General features: G+C 39.1%; 2 protein-coding genes across 3 annotated transcripts in view; one reads left to right on the top strand and one right to left on the bottom strand.

Annotated features, from left to right (window-relative positions):
• The first annotated feature begins 111 nt into the window (after nt 1–111).
• Nucleotides 112–5,748, top strand: sar1aa (secretion associated, Ras related GTPase 1Aa). The gene is made up of 7 exons (XM_079372041.1): nt 112–416; nt 2,484–2,556; nt 2,723–2,842; nt 3,162–3,227; nt 3,736–3,839; nt 3,941–4,072; nt 4,161–5,748. Exons 1-7 carry the CDS (start codon nt 336–338, stop codon nt 4,275–4,277), a joined length of 693 nt encoding a protein of 230 aa, XP_079228167.1. The 5' UTR covers nt 112–335; the 3' UTR covers nt 4,278–5,748.
• Nucleotides 5,749–7,731: 1,983 nt separating this feature from the next.
• Nucleotides 7,732–27,323, bottom strand: part of LOC306817229 (testican-2) — a 39,220-nt gene continuing 19,628 nt past the window's right edge. For both annotated transcript variants that reach the window (XM_079333948.1, XM_079333947.1), the window contains exons 2-10: nt 27,138–27,183; nt 19,831–19,945; nt 15,881–15,983; nt 15,210–15,328; nt 14,433–14,548; nt 14,097–14,315; nt 11,278–11,340; nt 10,009–10,146; nt 7,732–9,780 (exon numbers count right to left, since the gene is read on the bottom strand). In XM_079333948.1, the coding sequence (XP_079190074.1) occupies nt 9,632–9,780; nt 10,009–10,146; nt 11,278–11,340; nt 14,097–14,315; nt 14,433–14,548; nt 15,210–15,328; nt 15,881–15,983; nt 19,831–19,945; nt 27,138–27,183 (1,068 nt within the window). In that variant the 3' untranslated portion in view covers nt 7,732–9,631. The remainder of the gene's footprint in view (nt 9,781–10,008; nt 10,147–11,277; nt 11,341–14,096; nt 14,316–14,432; nt 14,549–15,209; nt 15,329–15,880; nt 15,984–19,830; nt 19,946–27,137; nt 27,184–27,323) is intronic.

Raw genomic sequence — 27,323 nt, 5'->3', positions numbered from 1 at the left:
AATTGTATTTTCTTTCCTCCTGATGTGAATTTAATCAAAACCATCACTCTTTTCTGTTAAGCAAAATACTTTTTAAACAATGTTTTTAAATGTGTTATTGTGGTAAAGTTTACAATCAGTGTGGCATTTTTAATTTTTACTTGAGTAAAGGTTTTGAACACTTCCACGTACTCCACATTCCCTGAGAAGTCCTATATGGATATAATAGTTCCCATTCCCTCTACGATACTGGAGCACAGACTGGAAGCACTGGGTGATGTCTATCTACTGGAGGAATAATCTCCCCGCCGTCCAGATGAGGGCGCTACCGCATTCATGCTGAACGCCAAATTCCCATGTCACGAAGAAGAACAAGCGGAACTGAGATTGACTGTTTCCAAGGAGACCACCAACACCACGGAGCGCGTGCAGGGAGGGTAAGTCAATTAACGTGAAAGGTGGAGGGCAATATAACACATCGAGTCATTGGCAGCGGTTAAAATAAATAGTGCGACAGCTCCGTACAGCTTAAAACGTCAGCCTGACGCGCAGGTCGGACTCTAGAAAATACCAGAGCTTTAATGTTAGCTTCAGAGAAACACCGTGGATCTACTCAGCAAACCGGATACGTCCAAATGGTTGAATTCAGTATCACCATTGGAAACATGTTCAACCACCACATACTTTGCTTTTATCCAAACTCACCTCACCGTTCTGCAAAAGATAGCCACGCTTTTACCTGCAGGTAGCTTACCGGGTCACGTTAGCCACCTGTTTGACGTGTGGGAGGAGTTGAACTGTGACGTCACAAATACAAAACCTCTCGTATGACGTAATGTAAAGACCATCTTTTGACAGCTATGACACTAAACTATGAGATAAACAGGAGAGACTGATGTAGGTGAAGGTGGCTCTGATCAATAACTGTAAAACCTTTGTCGTGTTAGAATCGCCTGCAGGACTACAGGTTTAGTTTTTTTAAATAATGTAAGGAACCTTTTTGTATTTGGACTTCTACAAAAATAACCTAAAACACAATAACTAATTACAGTGAGAAAATATTTTGTTATATATATATATATATATATATATATATATATATATATATATATATATATATATATATTGACAGGATAGTAAGGCTTTGTAAATCAGAATCTAAAGAAACCCTTTAATTAAAGGAAATCTAAAGGAGATCTTTGTCTGTTTTTTATTTGTTTTTCTCAGAATCAAGCCTGTAACGTGGTTAATTTGTTATGTAAAAGCTTTCTGTATTTAGCTCAGGTTACTAAATGGTTAAACAACAGTTTTTTAAGTTTGTAAAAATTATGCAAAGGTTCATTTTCATATTGAAAAATAGTCAAAGCTGTTAAAAAAGAAAAAAAAACCATACAATTTCTATTTTATGAATATATTTTATATTTCAGCAAAATAGTCCATCTGAATGAGGCCTCGGGCCAAAATCTTCTGATTCTTTGATTGAGGTCGGGTGCCGCAAAAAATCCCCTCAAGGTCCGCAAAAGGCCCTTGGACCACCTCAGTGGATTCTATCTATCTTCGCTACTTCCTAGTTCCTACCCTAATACTGTGGCATGTTTTATGACATGTTTTTTCCCACTTAGTTCATGAATATCTCTGGTACTCTATTACCCTTTCTCACATGTAATTAGGGTTGCAAAGGGGTGGAAAGTTATTATTATGCTTGGGAATTTTGGTAATATTCCAAATCGGAAACTTTCCATGGGAGTTTATGGAAATTAACTGGAAATTAAGTATAGTTTAATCAAACTGTATCATATCAAGCATAATTAAATGAACATTTTGTTTTGTCCTAAGCAGACATCCATGCATAATAATAATATAATAAAAAAAAAAACATTTCAACAGATTTACATCAAATTTGTAAAATATATTACCCCATGATATCATCAGGACTTATTTCCCTTTATGTAGTACAAGGACTACAATGTGTGGATTCAATAGTCTTGTTCTCTGGACTCAAGGTGTGGTCCAAGGTTCTAGAAATCATCTGTAGGGGTCGTGGCCTCAACAGCCCTGCAGTAACCAGTGTGCTATGTGCATGTGATTGAGGAATAGTACTTGCATGGAATCTGGTTGATTTCTTGCTTTCTTTCTTTCTTTCTTTCTTTTTTACATACTTTATTAATCCCCTCAGTGGAATGTGTTGTGATGAGAGCTGGGTGTACTTACATCTCAGGTGTATACTAAAACATCAGCACCAATTACATGGAAAACTGCATTCAATAATTTTCTGCCAAAACATAGAATTAAAAAAACCTGTTAGTGCTGTTACTAGCTTAGCCAATCACAGCAATTGTTAAACAATTTAATAAGAAGTGTAAATGGCAGAGAACAGAAGCAGCGGCTGCATCCCATACAGTCTGCAGTGTTACATAAATATTCAACCAAATGAATGCTCCTTTTTGTTTTCACAGGATAGTTATCAAATGAAGTTTGCTAACCTCTCCTCTTTCTTGCTTTAGCCAGAAACCAACAAGATGTCATTTGTATTCGACTGGATCTACAGAGGCTTTAGTAGTGTCTTACAGTTCTTAGGTAAGTTCTGTCTTCTGCTTGGCACGGGGGTAAATGTGTTGGACAATATTTAAGTTTGTAAGAACAGAAGTAGCAGCACCACCAGTATGGAAATGTTAGTATTATGTTACCACCTTGTAGGTTATTGCTGTGTTTTTTTATTTTTTTTTTTTAATCTTTCTTCCAGGTCTTTACAAAAAGAGTGGGAAGTTGGTTTTCCTGGGCCTGGACAATGCCGGTAAAACAACTCTTCTGCACATGCTGAAAGATGACCGACTGGGCCAACACGTGCCGACGCTGCATCCAAGTAAGGAGAGATTCAAAAAGTGCTGTGATTGTTCTTAAAGAAGACAAACAACACTAAATGTTTGGTCCTGTGTTTTGTAAAGGTATTGCAACTTGTTGGCTGTATATATTATCCCTCTTAGTTTAACATTTAAAATGTGTGTAGCAGATGACTGGATCGCAAATGTGTCATATTAAAGAATGACCTGATATCTTTGTTTGTGGTAAACATTGGGATAGCGCTGTATCGGTATATCATTCATAATCTCCAGCCTCACAAGTTCCTCTGTGCAGACCCAAAAAGCTCCTTAATAAAAACCAATTGTAATCTTTCCCTGAAGCATCTGAAGAGCTGACAATCGGTGGGATGACTTTCACTACTTTTGACCTGGGAGGACATGTACAAGGTGACTTCTTATTCATTTTAACCAATCGTGACAGACTTTTTCAATTGTGTCCATGGTGCCGTCAGTGAAGTCGTCGTCTCTATAGTGAGCCGTAAACGCGCTGAAGAAAAGCAGAGGCAAATTGGACCAATCTCAGTTCTCGTTGTTGCCACTTGGTGTCTCTGTAGCCATCACAGTGTCGACGTGTTCAGATCAGCTCTGGAGTGACTGTAGAGACCATTGAGCACATTGAATAGAAATATAAAGGTAGCGCTAATGCTGCAGGAGGAGCGAAGGCATAGGAATACAGACGAGTTATTAATGCCGTGCATGTCACGGAAAATAAACGTGGATTTCCTTGTTAACGCAAATATAAATCCTGAATTAAAAAAAGCTTGATTAAAGGTGACCTGATGGGTATTTAGTCCAATGTACCCATTGAGACATCCTGTTAACCAATACACGGAGAACACAGGGATGACTAAGGACACAGTGAGCTAATTCACAAACTGTTTTCTTTTGCGGACAGCTCGAAGAGTGTGGAAGAACTACCTCCCGGCTATAAACGGCGTCGTCTTTCTCGTGGACTGCGCCGATCACGACAGGCTCACAGAGTCCAAGAGCGAACTCGACGTAAGTTTAAACACCAACCGATACAAGCTGTTTCCACCACACACACCACTGTCTGCACTTCGTTAGCAGTAGATTGATGCTGATGACTGCGCTTTTCCCAGGCTCTCCTAGGAGACGAGACTATAGTTAATGTCCCAGTGTTGGTGTTGGGTAATAAAATTGACCGCCCTGAGGCCATCAGTGAAGGAGGACTGAGAGGCGCTTTTGCTCTTGATGGTCAAGTTACAGGAAAGGTATAACACCTCTATTTTCATTAGAAAGTAGTAATCTCTGTGTGGTACAATGTGTTGAGCTTTAATTTATCTGTGTTGTTATCAACAGGGAAATGTCTCCTTGAAGGAACTGAACGCCCGACCGCTCGAGATTTTCATGTGCAGCGTGTTGAAAAGACAAGGCTACGGGGAAGGTTTCAGATGGTTATCACAGTACATCGACTGACACGTCGGATTGAAGTGTAACCAGAGGGGATTTTTCTTGACATTTTTTTTTTTTTTTTCCCCCACAAAGCATGACAAAGACTTTTCAGCCTTTGATAGTGTCACTCAGCCCCAAAATTCAAACAGCATAATGAAGAGCATATTCTCTTGAACACTTCAAGCATTTATTCAGGATTTAAAGGTTTCTATGGAAACCTTTAAGAAGTGGTACATGGTGTCCTTTTGTTATTTATGTGAAAGCTATATGAAATGTAAATGAGAAGTCGTACATTATGCAAGATATGTAGATATGTATATATTAGTATTGCTTTATTTATTATGGAACAGGCTGACAGCCCTTTTATTGGATTCATTAGGAACTGATCCAGCTAAAGAATTCAGATAGTCGATATTTCGATGAGTATTTAAAAAACTTATCTGACATCAGGTAAAGAAGGTCAGGTTGAGATTTTAAAATAAAATATACAACTAAACATTGAATTTAATTTAATATAAAGCCACTGGCTTCAAAGCACAGAGCCAAAGATGTAAGGAAATGATTTACGAGGGAAAAAGATTAGACTGCACAAAAGATTTCTTTCACACTGAGCAGAGTCAAACAAATATTTCGGAAATAAATCACGACAGAACACTTCACAAACACAAGCGAAACAGACGGAATTAATTGAGCCAAATGAAGCCAGTCATTGATGAGTTTGGGTGATCTGCACCTCAGTTTGAGGGTCATGAAGGAGCTTCTTCGCAGCTCTCCCCTTCCTTTGTTTAGTGCCCTTACATGTTGCACTAAAGGCAGCTAATATGAGGTGTGTTGGGCTAAAACAGTTCCTTCTTCTCAGAGATGAAACCTTAAACAGGCTGTTCTTGTTTTATTATAACATAAAGGTAGCATGGATTCATTCTCTTTAAAACAGCAGGAAGCAATCAGCAAAGCAGAGCACTCTGAGAGTAAGAGCAACCTTAGTTCTGAGCCTGTTTATGAACACCAACTTTTAGTGATCTATTTTATTTAGTTTCTTATTGTATACTGAGCAATATAAAGAAAAGGATTCCTCTTGAAAACACTGCAGCAGGGTTGAGTGCTGCAGGAAGTGCACTTTTTGATTATCCGTAAAGATATGAGAGTGCACTTCTCAGCTTGTTTTGCTAACATTTGAAATTGTATTTCAATTTTTTTTTTTTTTTATGGATTCTGACATGTTTTTGTTCTTGAAGCGTGTGCATGTAAACAACCTGCTTTTCCTGTTAGAAGTGTTCTGCGTCAGAAGCAGAACTCCTGTAAATGATGTATAATACAGTTGTAAATGTTTGTACAGTGGCTGTCCTTTAGCTGTAATAATGTGACTTATTTATAACTGGATATAAATTACAATTATGACCTGTGCAAATAGTTTCAACGTGAAGACAACATCCACATATAATTATCAAGCTTCTTAATGTGTTTAAGTGTTGTAATAAAGTCAACCTTTTTTGGATTCAAATGGCCATGTGTCCTTTTTTTAAGTAATCAACGCTGTCTTTGTTGATGGGTGAAAAGAATCTGCATTAATGGCCTTTGCTCATTGTTCAGAGCTTGTCACAGCCGATCATTTGGTCGGAATCTGATTTTAGGCCTTAAATAAGAAGTGTGAATAAAACCTGAGGGGGTTGTATCTTAAAATTATAGACTGACACAATAGGTCATACACTTCTACCAGTGCTAAGGCTCTCTAATGTGCTTGGAGGAGAGTCGTCCTCTTTGTGTCACACTTTGCTGTGGTGTCCCCCAAGGCTCTTTCCTGGGTCGCCTCTTAATTCCAGAGTGCCACAATGTTGTTTATGACTAAAGAAAATGTGATTACTGAATAGTTGGAACCTTCTTACATTTTCATCGATGAAAAGATGAAGTAAAAACATTGTAACAGTTAAAACAATGTTTTGTTCCACAATCATTATTCACATTTTCTACTTGCCAAAAAGTTGTTTTTCCTTTTTCATGGATTAATAAGGATACCGAGTGTGGACACAACAGGGGCTTTTTCCATCTCTTTTATCTTCAAGCCTAATTATTGATGTGCATTCTTATATTAATAAGCTCCCTCTACTTCTAGGCTTATTTAGGCTCTTAGCTGCCCTTCACTGTCAACACAAATATCTCAACAGTTACTGGATAGACTGACGATTGTTTGGAGGCGTCCTGTGACATTGAGGTTCACACATTTATGATGTCCTTGGGATAAATTGGTATAACAAGCAGACAGTAGCATTTAGCTCAAATCCCTGGTTAATGGAAGTATACTTCACAGAAGGCTGTGCGGCTTTGGACTCGTGGCCTTCTTAAAATGTAATCAACACATGTAACAGCATGTATGTATTTACATGCATACATTTATGTAGAGTTTGCAAACCGTTTTGAGTTCCAGGAATTTCGAATCCTTTGCCATTTCAATGAAATTAGTTTTCCTCCACTACATTTCAAAAGGAAGTGCTTTAATTTTTTTCAGCAGTGTACCGTTTATTATGTTTAGTTTGAAAAACATTAACTATAACATGAACTTTGTATCTATGTCATTATTTTTGAATTACCCTCGGGATCAATAAAGTATCTATCCATCATTAATTTCATTTAGACATTACATTATTCAAGTTCCAGTTTTGGAAGTGCTTTTTAAAATTAGTAATATTATTTGTGCACTTTAACTTCTGACTTTTGGACTACTATTTGTACCAAAATTAACTAGTGTTTACAGATTTGATGCTTCTTCAGTAGTCTGCTACGTGTTTATTATTTGGTCTTCTAGCATGAGGTGGCAGCTGAGCACCAAAACAACCCCTGCTAAAATCCCCACCTGCTTGTTTGAGACTCAGATTCTGCTGCTCGTTTTCCACAGCAGGCTCCATTATTGCCGTTGGTGATGAAACTGTATTTACTTAATGCCTTGTTAAACATAATCAGATATAATCAAGGCCGTTAGCAGCTTTAGCTACAATACTCTTAATCGTAATTAGTTTTGCACAACTCAAAGGTCCTGAAAACGTTTTTTAGAACAGAAAATTATTCATATTTAAAGTCCAGTATAATCTGCTTCAGAAAGACTGTTTCTTCTTGAAAAAAAAAAAAGAGTGCTAAACATCAGTTCTAAAAATCGCCCAAGTTAACGCAAAAAAGATTGGTGCTCCTGAGGTAAGAGAAAGAAGAGAGCTGCAGTCTGTGAGACATATCCTCTCCTCGCTACCTTACAGTGTGAAAATCAACCTGCCTTTATCAAATTCATTTAATCCCTCCAGGCACCCATGAGCACAGCATTCCTTTCTTTTTCTAGCAGGATTATGGCAACGAGAACAAAAAACTCATCATTGGATACAGGGGATGATAGAGTGTGACTTGGTTGTTGCAGGAGCGGTAAATTCAATCTAATTTCTCTCTGGGTGATCATCTTTCATTCCTGTTACAGAAGAGATGGAAGGGAACATACAGCTTGGCTCCATGTGCCTTTATTAGTAAAGTGCTCAGCCGAGGAGTACATTCTTATTTCCTAACATGCAATACTAAAAACTACTGAATGTCTGACCTACTAATAGCAAGAATGAAGACATGGCAACAATAATCTCATAGAAAAAAATTACAATGTGAATTCAAGTATACACTAAGAACTTCAAGTAATGCACACATTTCTTTTTTTTTTTACAAACACAAAATACAGTATTTTTTTTAAGCCGCAAACAGAAGAAAACATTTATGGCACATTCTTTGACATGATTTTCAGAGTTAGCGGAGGACAGCAGCTAGTGGTTTCTACTGTAGGTGCAGTTCTGGTCATTGAAGTACATTCTATAGGTTTTTTAATCAAAGAAATCAAACTGGAAATATAGGTCCTGCTTGTGTCGTCACTTAATTTGTGAAGCATGTACAGCAATACTTAAAATTTCTATGAGCTTTGTAAGCTACACTTAAATCGTAAAGGTAGCTTGATACAGTTGTGACCTGAAATCTGCTTAACTTGTTAAGCGTTAACTTGATAGTTTACAATGGATTTATTTACAGAATCAGTCAGAAATACATAACACATCATTAGACAGAATGGCTTTGACATTTATGAAATATGCCCATTAACTATCTGACATGGATAAGTAGCCCAATTAAACTCGATCTGCATGGTTAAAAGGAAGCTAAATTATATAAATCATAACTTACAAATTTTAGCAAAGAATTACTCATTTACACATCAAGCATGCGTGGAGCAACTCTCCCACTGACTCAGAGGCCACCATAAGGCAAATGTGATTAACATATTTACTCTATTTTAGCTCGGCTTTTGGTCTCCACCAGTTCCTGGGTTACATTATGTTAACCATACGTTGTCTACTTTACAATTTGGTTGTGCATTTGGTGTATACGATTTAGTAGCAGCAAGACTTAGTTAAGTTATCTACAGCCAAGAGTAGACAGATAAAGATGATCATTTTCCAATCATCACCCAAAGCAACCCCTTTTAAGCTGCTTTAAAATATCTCTCACTTTAGCCTTAATTAAGCTAACCTGGGGTAAAAAGCACACTTAGCTCTATCCACAAATAACAGAGCATCTTAAAGTGTATTTTGATTCTTTCTCCAACACCTTTTTCTAAGTGTCTGATTTAAACAAAAAATCAATTGTGGGTGGTGTTTTAGTGGATAATTTCTAATACATTTTCTCGATTCAGAGACTTCCTGTGCTGTATAGTATGAACAGTTCATGAAAACTCAGCATGCATGCACGTACAGAATGATGAGAAAACGTTAATACATGAGCTTGGATTGTTTTGTTTAAACGTCTAAACAGAGAAAATCGCCCGTTTCCGTTTTTATGCTGAACTTCTCAAAACTTTAGCTTCACATTTAAACCACAGGTCGTATCGAGCGTTGTATCAAAAAGCAAATGAGCATATTTCCTTAAATGTCGAATCCTTGCCATTCTGATTTTTTTTTTCTTCATCCCAGTGTGACGGCGCTAGTAATACTCATAATTTTTTCGCACAATACAAAATTACTGGTAATCTCTAAATGCATAGATGGCCTTTGGACAAGAAAGGAACTCTGATGGACTTTAGCTACCTATGTTGCAGTCGTCGGTGGGTCTTGCTTCTCAGGACAGCAAAACAAAAAGCTCTGTCGGGAGAAAACAGAGAGGATAATGAAGCAATTACACATATCTAAGACAAAAACTGGTCATGGTGTAATCACTGGACCAGCACCACGTATCGCACCAGGATGATAAAACAGCTCCATGACACCCCACTCCCCATCCCAAAATCCGTTGCTGTCAGGAGAGAGCCGTTCCTGTAGATTTCCAGACCGTCAGCTGAGACTTGACTCTCCCTCATGAGCGGTCAGACAGTTCTACCAGATGTATCCTCCATCGTCCGCCTCGCCCTCCTCCTCTTCCTCCTCCTCCTCTGCCTCCTCTCCGTTGTCCTCTGCCTCCTTCTCCTCCTCGTCTTCCCATCCCACTCCACTCCCAAAATCTCCGGAATATCCAGCCACTTCATCTGCAAAAGGTACAGTATGCAAATATGTTTGTGCCGATACTTAAATCAAGCTAAATCATTTGTCTCTCAAATGCAAATACTTTCTGTTCATCAATAGATGCTAAATTTGAAATGTATTGTTATGCAGATGACACTCAGTTATTCGTATTAAAGAGCCATATGACACCAATATGATAAGTTCAAAACAAAAAAAGAGTCCTTAATGAGAAAGATTTTCCCCTCTATTACCACAATCAGGATTTCCATGAATTCTGGTGCCCATCATCTCTCCCCCGTGCTGGTCGACACACCAGCACTCCCCTCGGCTCTGGTCACACTGTACTTTCCTGTAGTAGCCGTCCTCGTCACAGCTGGGGATGTATGTCCCTGCAAGGACAGACACACACACCCACACAGGAATGACTGTTGATCATCCCGAGAACAGGAAGCAGTCTCATGCTGACCTCTTAGTTAGGATAGAGAGAATACCACGGAGACAGAGAAAGCTTCGCTATTTGTTTTATAAAAGTTCGTCGATGTAGCGGGGTGTTATTTCACACAGCGTCTGCCTGTTTTTCTTCTTTACTTTTGAAGAGTGGCATGTTGAGATGCAGGGACAGCCTTGGTGACAGTGCTGCTCTGTTTTAGCCTCCCTCAGGACCCTCTTGTCAAACCCGAAGCAAAGTTCTATAACAAGCACCAACACGCCTCCTAAACCCCCCCCCCCCAACTCTGAAATCTAGCGAAAAACACAAACAATGAGACAAGTAGGCTTCAGGGATGGAAGTTCACATCTCTGGGTTTTGAGCCGAAGACTGAAAAGCAGCTGTGCAGAATGTAGAGCGGGATAAATAAAAAATACTATGGAATAGGGTCTCTCAGAGAGCTAATCCCCCCCCCCCCACACACACACACATCCTCCCTCCTCCACCCTCAGCCTGATTAAGGTGTAATCCCTCTATAGCCGTGCACTTTGTTTGATGCACCTTGTTACGTATGCACACCTGAGACCTGGAGCGATTGCGGGGGCACAGCTACGAGACGGTGCACAGCGTGGTAGCACCGTGACTTTGAGAGGATCTGAATGAGTCAGTGGTGGTTCATTGTCTTAAAATGTGTTTTATGCAAGGGTTATATTTTCAAACGTTCCCCCAAAAGTCTAGATTTTCACAGTTTGTTGTATGGAAGGGTGTGAATCCAAGATGATCAGTTTTTGTCACACCCTACACAACCCTACCTAGGCCATGTTAGAAAAATTCAGGAGTGCTGTGTTTGAGTGCAGTTGGTAATTCCTGTTCACAGACATCACTTTTCTGCTCGGAAAAAGAAAAAAAAACACAAAGTGGACATTCATCCAATACGTTTGTCTGAACATTATTCCTGCCTCAAACCAAGCAGATGACAAGTCATAGTTTATGGGCTGGCACTTGGGGTTGCAAATCAGTTCTCAGGGAGGACCCACGCCACCCCCAGGTCGTTCTCTGTAAACGCCCCTGCTTGACTGATCAATGCATTTACCTGGCTTCTTCTTGGCTGCCTCCTGCACTTGGATCCTCTCCAGCTCGGCGAGGCACGGCGGCTCTGTCGAAATCAAACAAAACAGAGCGATGACAGACCGAACTAACTTAAATCTTTTCAGCTTGAAAATGATCCCAATCCATGCTCTTCATCATTAACCTTTTTTCATGTATTGATTTGTTTTTGTTTTTATGCAAGTCTTGTGTTTCCTTCCCTCAAGAGCCTGAGCGACTGTTGAGAGCTTAGGTGTTGAGAAATAGTCTGAGACAGACAAGGGGACAAGCTGACCTGATATAACAGATAGAAAAAGAAACAAAGAAGATGAAAGACAGTTTGTATTAAACCCCTAAAACAGCAAAAAGACCTATTTATAGAGACTTCATCTGCAATTTTAGAAACATGTAGTGTGATGCCTTATTCCCAAACATTACTATTTAAACATTACAATTTCAAGCCTGAGTGTGAAGCCGTTTCTAAATATCACCAGCTCATAATTAAACATTTATTAGGGAGCCAGTGTAATCTATTGCAGGCAGGTTAAATGCCTGATCGATGGCATAATCAGGGTGCAAATGAGATCGCTGCCAGAAATATCCTGGATTTGTTCTGCAAAGGTCAAATAGCACAGATGCAGCACATGTGCAAAGCGTCAACGGCCCGGTTAGTGTGACTGAAGGTTTGAGTGCAGTCCATGAAGATAACGGATCATTTTACATTTAATTACACACAAAATGTTTGGAGTGCTGCTAATTTAGACCACTTCATTTCAACATGAATATTCAAGTACTCCCTGGAGTTTTGAAGATTCATTGTGGGACAATTTTGTCATTTCTCTTAACTCCCACAAACAGAATTTCCCTGTAACTAGGAAAGCGCGAGAGTAAACATAAGGGAAAACTCCAGAGACTACCCGGACGGGCTGTATAATACTGTATGTGAACACTGATGTGCGAACGCTGCAGCATAGTCTCTGGAGAATTCAGCTTGAGCGTGTTTTTGTTGTTGTTGTTTTTTTAAGTCAAGGAAGGACGTAATGGCTGCTGCACTGTTTTCAGAGAAGCCGTCACATCTTGGGGAAAATATGACCTCAAATAAGCAATTAATACATTATATACCCATCGACATTCTTCCATCGTGCATGATAGATGTTAAGGGGAAAAGATATTAAAATATGTGTATACTAAATTGACGCACAAACAGATTTGAAGCTTCTTTGCCTAAGAAACGTGTGACTGCATATTATGAGACAACTATGTTTCTGTGGAACCTCAACACCCCTATGATCAGTGACAGAAGAACCAGAACCCAGTGGTTTAAGTTTGTCTGATCTGAGCACAGTGATGCTTTTTGCTCCTGGGCATCCCGAAGGGAAGTGTACAGCTCAGGCAAATCAATGCAGAAAGATGAGGGTAAACTGCTCTAAATTGTTACCAGCATCCATGGGAAGGACACTGTTCAAATATTTCTGAGGTGAGTCCTTAATGTTGTGATCTGAAAGTCATTGATGCACACATAAAAAAAACACAACTCTCATTTAAACCAGTAACAAAAGAATCCTACAAGCTGAAAAAGTATTTTCAGGGGTATGTTAAATTTAGGCGCAGTCTTCTTTTCTGCAGTAAGACGGAGAGACAAAACTCAGTTGTGGGCAGAGTTCAGAGAAGCTGCAAAGAAGGACTTTTTGATTTGCCAGAAAGCGATTCTGGCAATCTGACAGATGAGTCAGATCAAAGACGCCTCGCCGAGATTGTTCTCAGCAGGGTGGCTGAACGGCCGATCATGTCTTAGAATATCATCAGACCTGGAGAGTTGGTGGAATATAGACGCACGTAAGGAAAATTCAAGCATGACTGCATACTGCCAAAAGGTTGAAAATAAGAGAAGCAACAGACAACCAGAATGTGCTTTAAAGGTTTTGATTTGTCTGGCTGCTGTAACATAATCGCCTGTAGGCATTCTGACCAGAAGGAATAGTTTGACATTTCTTGAAAACATGATTGAAAATGTTCTTACGGGGACTTTGATAGAAAAACTGATACCCCTTTCAAATCACTGTAATGAGTCTGAAGACAGAGCTAGGAGACAAATGGCTGAGAATATAGACAGAAACAGGAGATGACAGCTAGCTGGCTCCAGCGTATCATTTTAGCATGGTTAAAGGTTACTTCTAAAAGAACAAATGTATCCACTTTGTTTGATATGTAAAGGATATGAAGTGTAGAAATAAAAGTTAATGTTTACTGAGGTGTAAAGTTAATATTTGTGAGCTTTTCAGGTTCTTACATTTGAAAAATCAGGGCGTGGCCAAGCTAGCTTTGCTCCCTCTTTTCAGTCTTTAAGCTAAGGTAAGCTAAGCATACCCATTTTCTGTCAAAGACTCAATACAAACATGCAAGAAGTCTCAGTGACAGTGAATATATAAGCTTTTAAGATGCTTATTGGTGTATTTTGGATCTTTGGACGGAACCAGGCTAGCACTTTTCCCCTTCTAGCGCTCTGTATCCAGACTTTAGCTACATACCTGGAAATAAGTGTATTATTTTCTGCTCAAAATCTTTGAAAGGAAGTAAGTGAAGTCTTAGGTTAAACATCTGGTGACTGTTATTTATTTTGTTAAATATGTGTTCTTTGGACCCTTTCATAGCAGCTATAGCAGGCTGCTTTTTCTGCTCAATGGTAGGTTGGGTTAAATAAGGTGAAACCAATGCAAACCCTCTGCTCTCCTGTGATGTAACCTTGCTATTAATTCACCCATTCGGAGATAAGACCTAAAATAGACTGAGCTTTCATGATTCTTCAGTGGAGTTTCCTTTACTTACTTTCCCTCCAGAAGCAGAGGCACCACTCCGCCGTGGAGACCTTCCCGTCCTTGTAGCTGTCACAAGAGTTGAAAAAGGGTCGGATGCAGACCTCGTACTTGTCCAGGTTGATAGCAGCAAGCTCAGCTTGGTCCAGATACAGATCACTGTTTGTGTCCAGCCTTGAGAACATCCAGCCGATGGAGTCCTTACAGCTTGCCACAAGGCTCCTGTCCAACGCTGTCAGAAACAATTAGCATAGCACTTTAGTTTCTTTGTGTTTATACCACATTTCTTTGCATAAGCTATTGAGTTGTAAGTTTAGAGGGAATAAAGCTGCTTCGTGAGTTTTCTAACCTGAAGCAGTGCCAGCTCTCAGCTTGCCAGAGTTATTCTGCTTGGCGTTTCCATGAAGGAGTTGGAACCAGTCTCTGAGGCGGTCGCCCAGGTCTGCCAGGTCCTGGCCGGTGCAGCTCTCTAAGGGAGCAAAAAATAAAAAGGAAACCATGTCTTCAAGACCCTGGCAGACACTTAACAGCCATCTGACTCACCTTCCAACAAAGCAGCGCTGCTTCATACTGCTCTTACAGAAGCAAAGTGCGCGGAATGAAACGTTTGCCTCCATGTACAGCTCTAGAGGTGGACTTTTCATGCTGCCATTTACAACTCTATGACGCCTTTAAAAAGGAAATATTCTGCAATCATCTCTACAGCAGAAAATTCCTGCCATGAAATATAAATCCACTTTCAGTCACAGGCTAAGCACTTGGAGAAAAAAAAACAAAAACAGGAGTAGCATTTCATCCTTTTGATCAATTGGCATTTCCATGTACCCAAGAGCCTGCACAATCAATACTGTTTGGCTGCAATGATAGATAGTGTACACTCTAAATAATTAATTACTACATGATTGAAAGAGCAGTTGACCCACATGGGGAATATTTGAATAACAGTAATCTCTGACATTGGCGAGTATTGATCCAAAACCTTAAGCACTGGGTTGATTGGTTTTGTGGGAAAATAGGAAGCTATTCCAGCCAACAGTATGCATCAGACCCTTTCTTTTCTTAAACCCTGAATCATGAAAGTGTTGGAATTAAGATGCATTTAAATAAGCATGTAAAGGAATGGTACTTGCCACGCTTTGTGTCTGTATTTGTGATGGAAACGGGGGTTGTGGCACACGGGCAAAAGCCAGTGCACATGAGGCTCAGGTCTTTGCCTGTGAGGCAAGCTTGCTGTTCCATTTTACACTGTAGGTAGAGAGAGAGAGAGAGAGAGAGAGAGAGAGAGAGAGAAATAGAGAGAGGGATGCATTTAAAATATTGATGGGGGTGAGCGCAAGAAAAAAAAAAAAGAAAGAAGAGATTGCTCATTCAGATGAGACACTGCACTTAGAGAAAGGCACCAAAAATGAGTCGTCATTTTCCGTCGCCTTCTCATGCAAGGTCAAAATTAAAAACCATACATAAATCAATAAAGAGTCCTGGCAGCGGACAGTGTTCGGTGATGCCACTCAAAACAGCGTCAGTCATTAATCATACGAGCGTGTTGCGCTGATGCACTTGTCCTCCCGCGAGCAGTGATGAACTGTGCTGCCCTGCTGCGCCCACGTATATGTCAGTCCAGCAGGAAACAGCACTTGACTGGGCTCCACTCATTATTTAAAGCGATGACACGGCTACTTTCCATTTCTTTTCAAGAGATTTTATGACGACAGGCTTCAGTAATAAAGCAAAACGAAGAATGATCTGACATAGAAGTGATTTTCAAACAGGTGTGCCGAAGGGGAATATTTTCTTTACCTCAGAGGCGTAGTTGTGTCCATCAGAGCCACATACCGGTGTGGAGGCAGCAAAAGGACAAGGCTTGCAGCCGCTTTCATGGGCCTCAGACGGTTGTTTAACTCTGAACATTAAAGAGAAAAGGTTTGAATAATAATAATAACACAGAAATTAAGTCTCTAATATACCATCACTTTTGTAAAATTTGCATGCAGTTCTGAAAACTACAAACAACACAATACGAGGAAATTTAAATTGACAGACCTGGCAGCCGCTAAGCTAAATGCTAACTTTAGAATGCCAACAAAGTGACAAAGATATCCCCAGGAAGAAGTGGTGGTCTTTTCAGGTTACTTTGTAAAACCATTTGAAGGCTTAAACCTGCTTAACATAACCAAATTACACATCTAAATGTTGTGTCAGCATGCTAATATTGGCCAATGAGCCTCATAGCGTCAGCTCATGCTGATGAAAGTATTTATAGGTATCAACCAAAATATCAGAACAGTTCAATTTTGACTTTAGGATGATGCTGGAAGAACATCTAGCGATAACCACATTTTAAAAAATGAATCATGAGGCGGACAATAATGATTTTTCCAGCACAAACGAAAACCTAGTTTTCCAGACAATTCATTAAAAAATTCAAAAATTAAATTCTCCGTAAATGTCAGGATCATCATCAAGGTGCTTTATCCTCAAGTCGATCTTGAATGGTCTGTTCAAAAGGTTTTTTGCAATTATTAAAAATGTTGATGAGCTATCAGCACAAAGTGATGGCATGACTGAAGTGAAGCTAAAAATGCACAGTCTTTGTAGGAAAAGTAACCTTGCTTCACCTCTGTCGACAGCTCTCAGATTCAGACTATTTCTTTTGTAGAAAGTAGTTTGTGAGAAACTTGTTGACAGAGAGGTCTGTGTGATTTAAGTATAACAGATCTGTCTTCTACAGTGGTTAGATTTATCCTCTAAAGATGATAGCACAGCAGAGGAACTGCACTCCTCCTAAAGCAGTCTTATAAACTCACCTTGTCAGACTACATCCTGACACACATAGGTCTTAATAATAAAAAAAAAGTTGAAGGGAGAAACTTCTTATTCTAACATTCTTGCTCCTGTTAAGAGTAGGATCACGTAAGTTGATCTGGACAAACCCTTACAACCCCCAATGGGCTGAACTCAAAGATTATAGATTTTTTTTTAAAAAAGGAAAAAGTCATCATTGACTATAATTGCTTGAATACACTTCTTAAAATACATCTCCCCTACTTTCCGCTCAATCGGTGATTGACTGCGTGTTCAGTGAGCACAAGCTGCACGACTTCTTGGGTATCTTCTTAATGATGCTGAGATGGTTTGGCATGCTTGTGTTCGTGCTTATTACCCATTATTCGACAGCGTCTTTCTCATCTATGGAGTGACTCCGTAAATGAAGCACTTAAGAGAGAAAGATAAAATGCCTCTCGCAGCAGATAGACTTTGCAGGTAGCAATAATTCACTCCATTAATTCTTTTCAGACTGCAACTTTGCTCATTTGTTTTCCAGTCAGGGCAGAATGAACGGGCAGAGGAAGCTGATAAATACGTTTCAGTTAGGTTCATCAGAGGAATAAAAAGGGTCTTTGTGAAGGACAAAATCCTATCAACCAAAGTATATAAAAACTATAACACTGTTTAAAAGCCTAAACAGTTCCACCACTGCTAGGTGTATTTTATACTAAATGAATGGAAATCCAGTGTATATTAGCTAAACTGTGACTGGGATTGTGGAAAAAAAAGCTATCAATACAGCAGATTATCACATTTTAAGCTAAGTCAATATGAAAAGGTTGTTAGCAAACTATTGTTTATTTACACATCCAGCAGGCACGTAGCCACATTAGCGTACATTACCATACATTAGCAGTCATGTTTCTGGACATCTTATAGACATGAGACCCATATTCACTCTCTCTAAGATCTATTTTTGGTCTCTTGGTCCTTTAGATGCAAAGTGTTCTGCTATGTTCCCGGGCTATTTGCTGTCTGTCTGCTGTTAGGTGCTGAGCACAGCAGGTAATATTCAGTGAATTCAATTAGAGACGAAGAAAACTACTCCCGTTTTGAAAAGACACAGTGAGAGCACTGTGAGGTTGACTCACATTGAAAACATCAAAGTAGCAGGCTGGGAAACAAAACCAATGGCATGAACTCAGCAGGTTGCATATGGGAGTCGATCTATCTGTATTTGTTGCTTCCTCGCCCCTTTACATAATAGCTGGATTCATTGTCAATATAAAAATAAGCAATCACAAATTGAATTAAAAAAAAAGTTCTTTATCATGTTAAAGCAAGCTGCACATTAATTAATTAGTGGGATATTGTGCTGCTTTTAGAAAAAAAGGGCATCACATGTTTGTGTTATAGCTTTGAGGTTTTATTTACTTAGACTATAGCAGCCAATTTGGCACCACACTGTTGACAGCTTTGCAGTTTTTTTTTGTTTTTTTGTTTATGTGGGAGATATCCAAGCTGTCCAAAAATCCTATATTTGGCCTACAAGGCAGATATGGATTTATTTTTTGTTTTAACCCTAAGCCAATCATATTTAGAGCCCTACGGTGTAACAGAATATGAGCACTGCTTTCAGTTTTGGTCATACTTCGTTGTAAACATACTATACCAAATGCATCAACAAAGACCGAAGACAAGGTTTGGGAGTAAACAGAAACGGAAAGAATATCAGAAGAAGCTGATCAAAGCCCCTCAAACACTATGGGCTGTTTTTGTCAAATGCACTGAGCTGAGAGGACTTGCTTCACTTTCATCTTATTTGATGGCATTAGTTTGAATCAGATATAAGTGCATAAATGTATGAGTTCACAAACTAGTGATCCATGTAGTTTTAAGAAATTAAACCCGAGTAATTGTGGCTTCATTATTAATTAAAACTGAGCCACAGGAGAGCACTAGATTTAATCATGATGATCCATGTATTAGTTGTGAATTAATAAATCATAAGGTTTGTACCCTTAACATTTACCCATTAAGCTTGCGTCTCTTTGGACCAAAAGAAGACCAGTGCTTGCCTTTTGGAAGTGAGCCATCCAAATTCAATGTCTCCATAATAATTCCTGATTTCATTTAAAGATGTAATGAAAGCTTCATAATTCATGTAAGAATTTAAATTTTTAAACCATTTACTTTATAAATGATTTAAAGAATGAGGCCCAGAATCTCCCTTGATGTTTATTCAAATTATTCAGCAAAGACAAACCATATGTTGGTTTATGAAATCAAACTCAAAAGTTAAGAAGCCTGCATTTACTTTCAATATTTAAATATTGGACACAATTTAGATTTAAAAAAAATAAAGTTACGTAAAATATCTGATATACAAATAGGCTTTAAGGTCAAAAGATGTAACCTAAGCTATTTGTTTCAGTGGTCTCAATTAAGTGGTCTCAATTAAGTGGTATTCATTTTTAGTTTGGTACTATCACTTATCAACAAAGACCAAAGACAGTCTATCAGGGCTCTGCAGGCAGCAGTCAAGGGACTCTTGAAGACATCAAGCAAACCTTTAAGTCACGTTCAGTTACAAAATAAAGATCTCAATTTCACTGTGATGCACTGAAAAGACTCGACCAGACGATCATTTGTCAAACTAGAAGAAACTTAGCAACGGTTGCTATGAGAGAGAGCTCTCTGATTGGTGGTCAGCGGACCAATCAGAGAGCCAAGAAAGGGTTTCGTTTTGTCATTTTCCACTCCCATAATTATTAGTCATTGCTTAGCATGGCTGTTCAAGCTGACATCACTTTGGACTGGTGACACTCTCTGTTGAGTTCAATCAATACCTCTCCAAGCAGACACTGAAAACTTTTAACTGACACGCTTCTAGGCTGTTGACATCAGCACACAAACATTGTATGAGGGATGTCCTGCAAACAAACCAAGAAATAAAATTAAAAAAACTCTCTCTTGCCTACCTCTGCTCAAGCTTCTTGCGATTGACACACATGGCCCTCTGGTAGCCCTGAGCAACGCACACCTTATGGCGGCTGCACTTCACGTTCTGGCAGGGGTCCTTGGTGGTGTCCATGGCTGCAAAAACAAAAGAAAAACACAAAGAAATCAGAGTGTCAGTCAAACCTAAGGTTTCGTCACCTGCAGAAGAAAAACACAAAGCACATTTTGATTGCAAGTCAAAGTTGGAAAAAAAGCAGCATTTTGATTTATAATCATCACCCATCCTAATGAAAATATATTTTACACAATTGTGTGCAGTAAATATCATTAAATGTGTAATGAAAAACTGTAACCAAGTGCACAAATGACTTTATAGCTGAAAACATGGACGCCTTGCTGTCATTAGCGAGGCAGCTCGTCGTCAACAGTACAGCCTGCAGTCTTCACTGGCTGTCTATGATTGCGAGAAAACCTGACAGCATTGATTGAGCATCTCTTTCTCTCCGTTTGTCACATCTCACTTCCCTCGTTTCAACTTATCCCCGTCTCTCCCTGCCTCACCTTTTCTTTCTCATACATAGACACACTATCTTTGTCTCCCTGGTTGTCCCTTCATCTTTTTTTTCCCCCCTCCTCGCTCTCTTCCTCCTCCCCCTCCTCTCTTCCCTCTCTGTCTTTGGAGGGTTGAAATGTTCAGTGCCACCCTTTTTCCTGCTGATAGATTGAGATGGAAATAGAACCGCGTCCTCCACCTTCCTCACGCCTTTGGTCAATGCCATCAGAAACTTGATGTCACAAAGTCCAGGTTCATTTACCACCCTGCCGGAGAGGCCTCGGGGAAAAAAAACTCACAGGCTCAGATAAATCTAAGAGTGAGTGACAAGTGGCGGTTGCCCAGAGAAATTTAAGCTGTGAAATCTTGAGTCAGCTTTCAACAGCTGCTTTGTAGTCAACACGGTCAACAGACGGAGCTGCTGCCAACCACATCCCTGCAAAGCCCAAGACGAGGTGATACTCTGATGCTTACAGCTGAGAGGTGTGAGGGAACAGTGGACTTTTATGGAATCAGTGGATGACATGACAACTCAGAGGGAATCCGAAAATATCTGCAGAGAGGCTCAGCGTGAGTGGTGCGGTTTTGTTCTGTAAGAGAAGGTATGAGTTTGAGCTGGGGACTTGAGTTCATAAAAAAGATGGGAGTTTTACTCAACTTTCCAGCTAACTTGTGATCCATTATATTCCAGCATACTTTGGGGGGGGGACATGGTACACCATAGAAACCATGCGTCGGTGCTGCTGCACAGGGTGCTTAAAAGTGGCAATCTCCAATGTTGGAAAAAAAAAAGCCTACGTAAGAGTGCACAAAAAAACAAAAGAAATCCAGTTCCTCTAATGTCCACTGGAGGCTGCTTGAAAATATGCAAAAAAAAAAACAAAAAAAAATCCCCCTTGGGTCCCACATTAAAAAGAAAATGTTTACAGCCAGAGAAGACTTGTTTACATCTTGGTACAGAACAGTTTGGGGTCTTTTGACTTGAGTCACTATTCAGAACAAATCAAAGTCGTACAGGGAAATATTCTTTTTATAACTCACCAGTTTAAAGCAACTAAACCTTATCCTATAAGGGCATAGTTCCTTTTAGCGACAAGTGAAACCTGCTGCTGTCTGCTAGATATCAACACAGCTCGCTGAACTTCCCCTCTTAACCCTGTTTGTGTTGTAGCCCAGCTAATCAGGGCTCAAGCTTCTTCTCTCAGTGAAATCAAGTACAACTGTGTTGATACCTTTGCACTGAGTAGGCCTGGCAGGTATACTGTACTTATACCATACCTGCTTGTCGTTCAGAGTAGGACTGCTCAATTATGGCCATTACCATAATGATGATTATTTTGATTGATATTGAGATTACACAAAGAATACAAAAAAAACAAGTGAAAAGACATGACAATATGTATAATATAAATAAGAGATTTCATGGTGGGTAGACAAAATTGTAACTTAAGTTGAAAATGGATTAATTGCCCAGCTCTAGTTCAGAGCTATTATCCGTATTCTGTTGGCAAGTGCAAAGGAGCCAGGATGGTTGTTACAGTAGTTCACCCAGATGGTAGTGTAGGGAATATCAATTATTTTAAGTTAGTTAAACTTTACCAGTAAGGGCCATGCTAATAAATGCAGAAAATCCCACAGCTTATCTTCACAGACAAATGGTTCAAAGAAACCATGTGCTGTTTGTAAAATAGCTTTAAGCACAGAGCTAAATAAACAAGACGTGTGTTTCAATATAGACAAAGTTATTGACCTAAATCAAAAACAATGACTTGTAAATATTGATGAGACAAATTCATATCAATGAGAAACAACCTGTGGTATTCTCCTATTAAATGTAATTACAAAACTTAAGTAAAATCCATTTCTGGTTTGGCTATAAACTCAGACAAAAACAAGAAGAAGCATTTTAACTCAGCAAAGAGCTTCACAGAAAAATGGATTCTGAATAAAACTTTTAAGTCGCTCTAAAATCTTATTTTATGCTCAGTCATGATTTAACCCCAGTGGGAGAATTATACTCTGACTACACTGCTGCTGTTACATTTGGCTGCTACTGTATTTTTCTTAAGAATAGCAACTGTCACCATAACCTACTATTGTGATTTTGTATTCACTCAAAAGACAATTAATAATAATTACTCTTAGGCAAAAGTCATCCCTCAAGTTTCCACAGGTGTTTTCCTGGTTCATCTTACAGGGACTATCATGTAATGTTTAGCATTTCATTTTGTTAACAGTCATGGATCATAAACTTTTATGGTGGCACGGAACCAACTTTTATGGGTTCTTTTTGTTTTACCTAATTCCCCTCTCTCTTTTGTGCCACTTTATTATCTTTAGGCCACTGAGCAGCCGCTGCACCTGCTGTCCACTCCCACTCACACCAGTCTGTACACCAAGCAGCTCACTGGAAAGACTTCATTTGTGATGAAGAACCAACGCAGAGAGCACACACGGGTACAAGAGCTGCACGATCCTCTTAATGTATCAGTTCAATAATAAAAAAAGGGATCTGAATCTGGATTCATGTTACATAGTAAGTTCATAGTAAGACATAATGAATGCTTTCCACTGGATTAAAACGGCTTTTAATAGTACTTTTCTTTGGTATCCTTTAAACAAGGTCAGGATCATTGAAGTTTTGAGCCTCTAAATTGTCCACCGTGTTCCCCAACTTCACTCTTACTGTCTGCAGTTCAGTGCTATGCAGGTACTGCTGATCTTTCTTACCAAAAAAGGTTTCCTGCTGCAGCTGAAAATGACACTAATGAAAGAGACAACATTTTAGCGGTTGCTTCTGGGAAAACCAAAACAAACAAGTTTTAAAGACTGCAGAGCTACAGTAAGAGAACCTGCTATCCTTTTTTCCTCACTTTGTCAATTGTAACACCCTCTTTTATATTACACACAGGTCAGTAGATTAATTCCTTATATGAAAATATGGATAACACACTTGAAGTTAGAGTCTTAAACTGAGGTATCCAGGAAAATTAGAAATCTAATTCTGTGACTCACAACTCATACTCACTACAAATAATCTTGTTAATCATTTTTATCTTAACCTTTCACTGGCTGATATTTCCTTTGTCATAATATAAAAGTGCACAAATGCTTTACTGTATGTTCCCATAGAAACTACGCTTGGTGTTTTTTGTAATTTCAAATGTGCTTCTCATATGTTCAGTATTTATGAGCACCTTCAAGTCTGCCTCCGGGCAACAGCTTAAAATCAAACACGTCTCTCATGCAGTATTCTTATAAGGCTCCTACATCCTGAATATTTAAACCAAACACAAACTGTAGTTTGCATTTAATCTTAAGAGTGCTTTTCACCTTGCCTGCTCTTCTGGTGTTTTGATTATATCCTGCGCATTGGATCAGCAGGGCCATTATAGGCTTTAAATCCACCTGAAATCTTGTCAACAAAGGTGGGCCGTGTCCAATCTCTTCTAGAGTATTTTCATATCATAATCTTGGGGGGAGGGGGATAAAATAACATGGCCGCTTTCTCATCCATGCCCCATATTCCACAGTCATTATCCTCTGACTTCACACACAGCTTGCAAAGCTGCATACATTATCACCATATGTCTGAACTGCATCAAGGTTAATAATTACATAAAGACAATAAACATTTGGCCATTTGTCAGGTAAGACAGCCATTTAGTTACATTCAGGCATAAACTAATGTCAGCAATCACCTATGGGCTAATAGTAGAATGGTGTTACTATAAAATAGTAAAGTTAGTTTTCAGCAAGGATAGCTAACAAGATAAGCTAACTGTTGTCTGAAAGTAGCCCAGCTAACCAGTTATTAAATATTTTGTTTTAACCTTAAGGTAGCTAATATAGGAATGTGTTGAGTGTTAACAAAATAGCTTACTAGTGTTACAAAACAAGATGGGAAAAGCGCCATGCGAACTGTTATGTTAGCTTGGAATGTGAACATTAGTTGTTACCTAAATGCCACTAAAGATAAGGACAGTACGATACAATAGGACAGTACGTTGATGTTGATAGAGGAAAAGGGAATATTATTACAACTTGTTAGATTCCCTACACCTATCGTATTTGAAGATATTACAATATTTCGACATGATAAAAGCAACATTTGTAAAAAGTAGGCTGGATATCTGATTACCCATTAGCTAATGTAAGCATTCAAATGCTTCCTTATCTAGTAAACAAAAATAGCAAGGACTCTATAATGTATCATTCCTATTTTATGACTCAACACTATTAAATATAATCCACTTTATCTTAGTTTTCTAAAGGTAACTGCCTTTTAGCTGCTGCTATTTGTTTAAAAAAAAAACTGCACCAGCCCCTCTCCCACCACCACCTACCTCAAATACTCTGACGACGCTGCCATCCTCGCCCTCCTATCAGACAATAACTCTACCACAGACTACCATAACACAGTCACACACCTTTCTCACTGGTGTAAGCATAACTTCCTCCACCTCAACTTAAACAAAACAAAAAAAATAATAATAGGCACCCCATCACCCCAGCCCCCCACGGCAGAATACGGCAATATGGCAGAAGCCTGGTGATTGCAGTCATTTCAGCCCTCAATAAAAATCCACCTCAGTCCCAATCCCCGGTCCCCTCATAACCATATGCACTGTATGTCCTGTATGTATGTTCCTGTGTTCACCCTTTGTCGGCGCGCAGCCCTTAAAACTGTACCATGTTGGTGAAAAAGAATTTCCCCTCGGGGACAATAAAATAAAAGTCTAAAGTTATGTCAGAATAGCCAACTTCCAACCTGAGCTTAATAAGAGAGGAATTATTGGCACTGTGGTCAATGGTGAGCTTTCTCTCTGCTGTCTGTTCACATGACATCAATGAGGACAAATAATCTGTGATAAGAGAATTTTCCATCAAGGCTTTCATCAACCATTTGTTCTACATTACATTTGTCAGACAGGCTTTTAACTTTAAGTGGCTCTGGAAAGAAAAAAGATAATCCGCAAAAGAGCCGTTATTGGGCAGCAGAGAAATTGTAGCTGTCTGACACCGAAAAAGATTTAGCTCCGATAAATATTGAAAGCATGATCAACTCAGAGCCATTTGACAGCTCTGAGTAAATTAGTTTCAACGCGATTTGCAATTACTGTCAACCTAGAAGACTTTTTATACCATCAGATTTAATTGGTGGTTGCAGTGTTTGAGCAGCCCATAGCTTTAATTTGACTCTAATGGAGCTGTGACTTTATTTACTTTAGATCATAGAGGATACAACATGCTAATTTGCCACTAAGAGTTTTAAAGATGTCTAAATTATATTCTGAAGTTCTTCAAATTGAAGCAAAAAAAATCTCTGCACAAATTAAGCTTTATTATTCAGTTTAAAGGATTTCAAGGTCAAACATGGCAGTAATTTTGTAAAGTCAGAGTGATATTGTTTTCAAATGGTACCTCTAAAAAAAACATGCAGCCTCTACAGGGCTGAGCTGATGTCTCTATATCAATTCAAGCACAGCAGGTGTGTGAAGTGTACTTTTAGGTCTTTTTCAATACAGGGCTTGCGGGTAGGACTACACCTCGTCTGAGATGTTAGTGTCTCATTGAATTTGCAACGAAGAGTACCTGGATCAATTAGGTCTGCAGAATTAGTCCCAATGGGAGTTGGGACGAGGATAAAATCAATGGTATTTAAATGAACTTGCCCAGAGTACAGCAAGCGAGGCATTTTCTTCAGACTACATTAGTCATTCCCACTGCTGGAAGAACAGAGGACTGGGACTATGTCTTGAGCTGCTTCTCCAACATCTTACTCCTTTGATTCACAACTTTGGTGTCTTTTAAGTAAAGCAATGAGGGTATAGTCGCATGCCTGACCTCTGGCCCTGCATCAGCAGGTACACACTGCTAAACCTAAAAGCCCTATCCCTGGCAAAAAAAAAACCAAACAACTTACTTAAAGTCTTTAAGTATGTCAAATTGCCGATCATTTCTTTCACTATTTTTTCAATTAAAGACGTCATCCTTTCTGCTCTAATTCTGATGGAACGTGACGGAATAAAGAGAAGGAACAGAACCAACATGTTTTAAGAGCGCGTCATAGACTTTTTGAATGACCATTTAAACTGACAGAATGTGGCGCTTGGTCTTTTTTTTCATTTGCGTTTGATACAACAGAAATGTCTGAAAAAACATGTTGTTGAACGTTGACATATATTCTTTATTAATCTCCACAGCTGATTTTCTAAAAGCGAGACTTTCTTCAAACAAGAAAACCGGACCCTCTGGAGGTAAGTGGTGCCTGGTGAGAGTTCTGAGCTGAGCCCTCGGCAACAAAGGCAATTATAGGCAGCTTTTCAAGCTAATGGATCCGACTGAAGGCTCAGCCTCTCCTTTCCCTGAATCGCAACAGCATTCTCAGCCTCTACAAGCTGTGACACCACCTACCAGTGCTGAACAACCAACTGGATGACCTCAGACAACTGCTGCAATTAAGAAAAGCTGGCACTCCAATAAATGAGTTCTATTATTTTACTGTGTAGAGCAGATATATAAAAGGCAGACAGCACTTAGTATTGATTATACCATTTTAATGTGAAATGCAGTGTTTTTGTGTCTATGCATTAGAAAAATGCCATTTAAGTCGAACCATTTAAATATTGAAAGGCTGTGCAAACTGTCTTTACATAATGTACAATAGGAAACACTCAGGCTGTAAGTGAAAAACACACTTAACTAAACCACAAAGCTTTCGTGACTTGTCTTCAGAAAAACCTTTTAAACAAGGAAAAAAAAATTACTTACTTTCATCAGTACCAATGTTCTCCTCTGTGTTCTTAATGTAGTCATCCTGGAGACAAAAGATTATTGTATTAATTGATTAATTCATTCATGTTGGGCAATGCAATGGATAAATGATGCTGTTTCACAAGAGCAAAATAATGGAAGAAGTTAACAGAGGTGCATTATGATGTAAAAATCTAATTACAC

The sequence above is a fragment of the Symphodus melops genome, assembly GCF_947650265.1.
Source record: "Symphodus melops genome assembly, chromosome: 21".
Lineage (NCBI taxonomy): Eukaryota > Metazoa > Chordata > Actinopteri > Labriformes > Labridae > Symphodus > Symphodus melops.
Note: the sequence above shows the minus strand (reverse complement) of the source record. Positions and strands in the feature narration are given on the sequence as shown.

Coding starts and splice junctions, on each gene's coding strand:
- sar1aa (XM_079372041.1), top strand. CDS start 336: ATGTCACGAAGAAGAACAAGCGGAACTGAGATTGACTGTTTCCAAGGA. Junction 2,557..2,722: donor TAGTGTCTTACAGTTCTTAG/GTAAGTTCTGTC, acceptor TCTTTCTTCCAG/GTCTTTACAAAAAGAGTGGG. Junction 3,228..3,735: donor CCTGGGAGGACATGTACAAG/GTGACTTCTTAT, acceptor TTTTGCGGACAG/CTCGAAGAGTGTGGAAGAAC.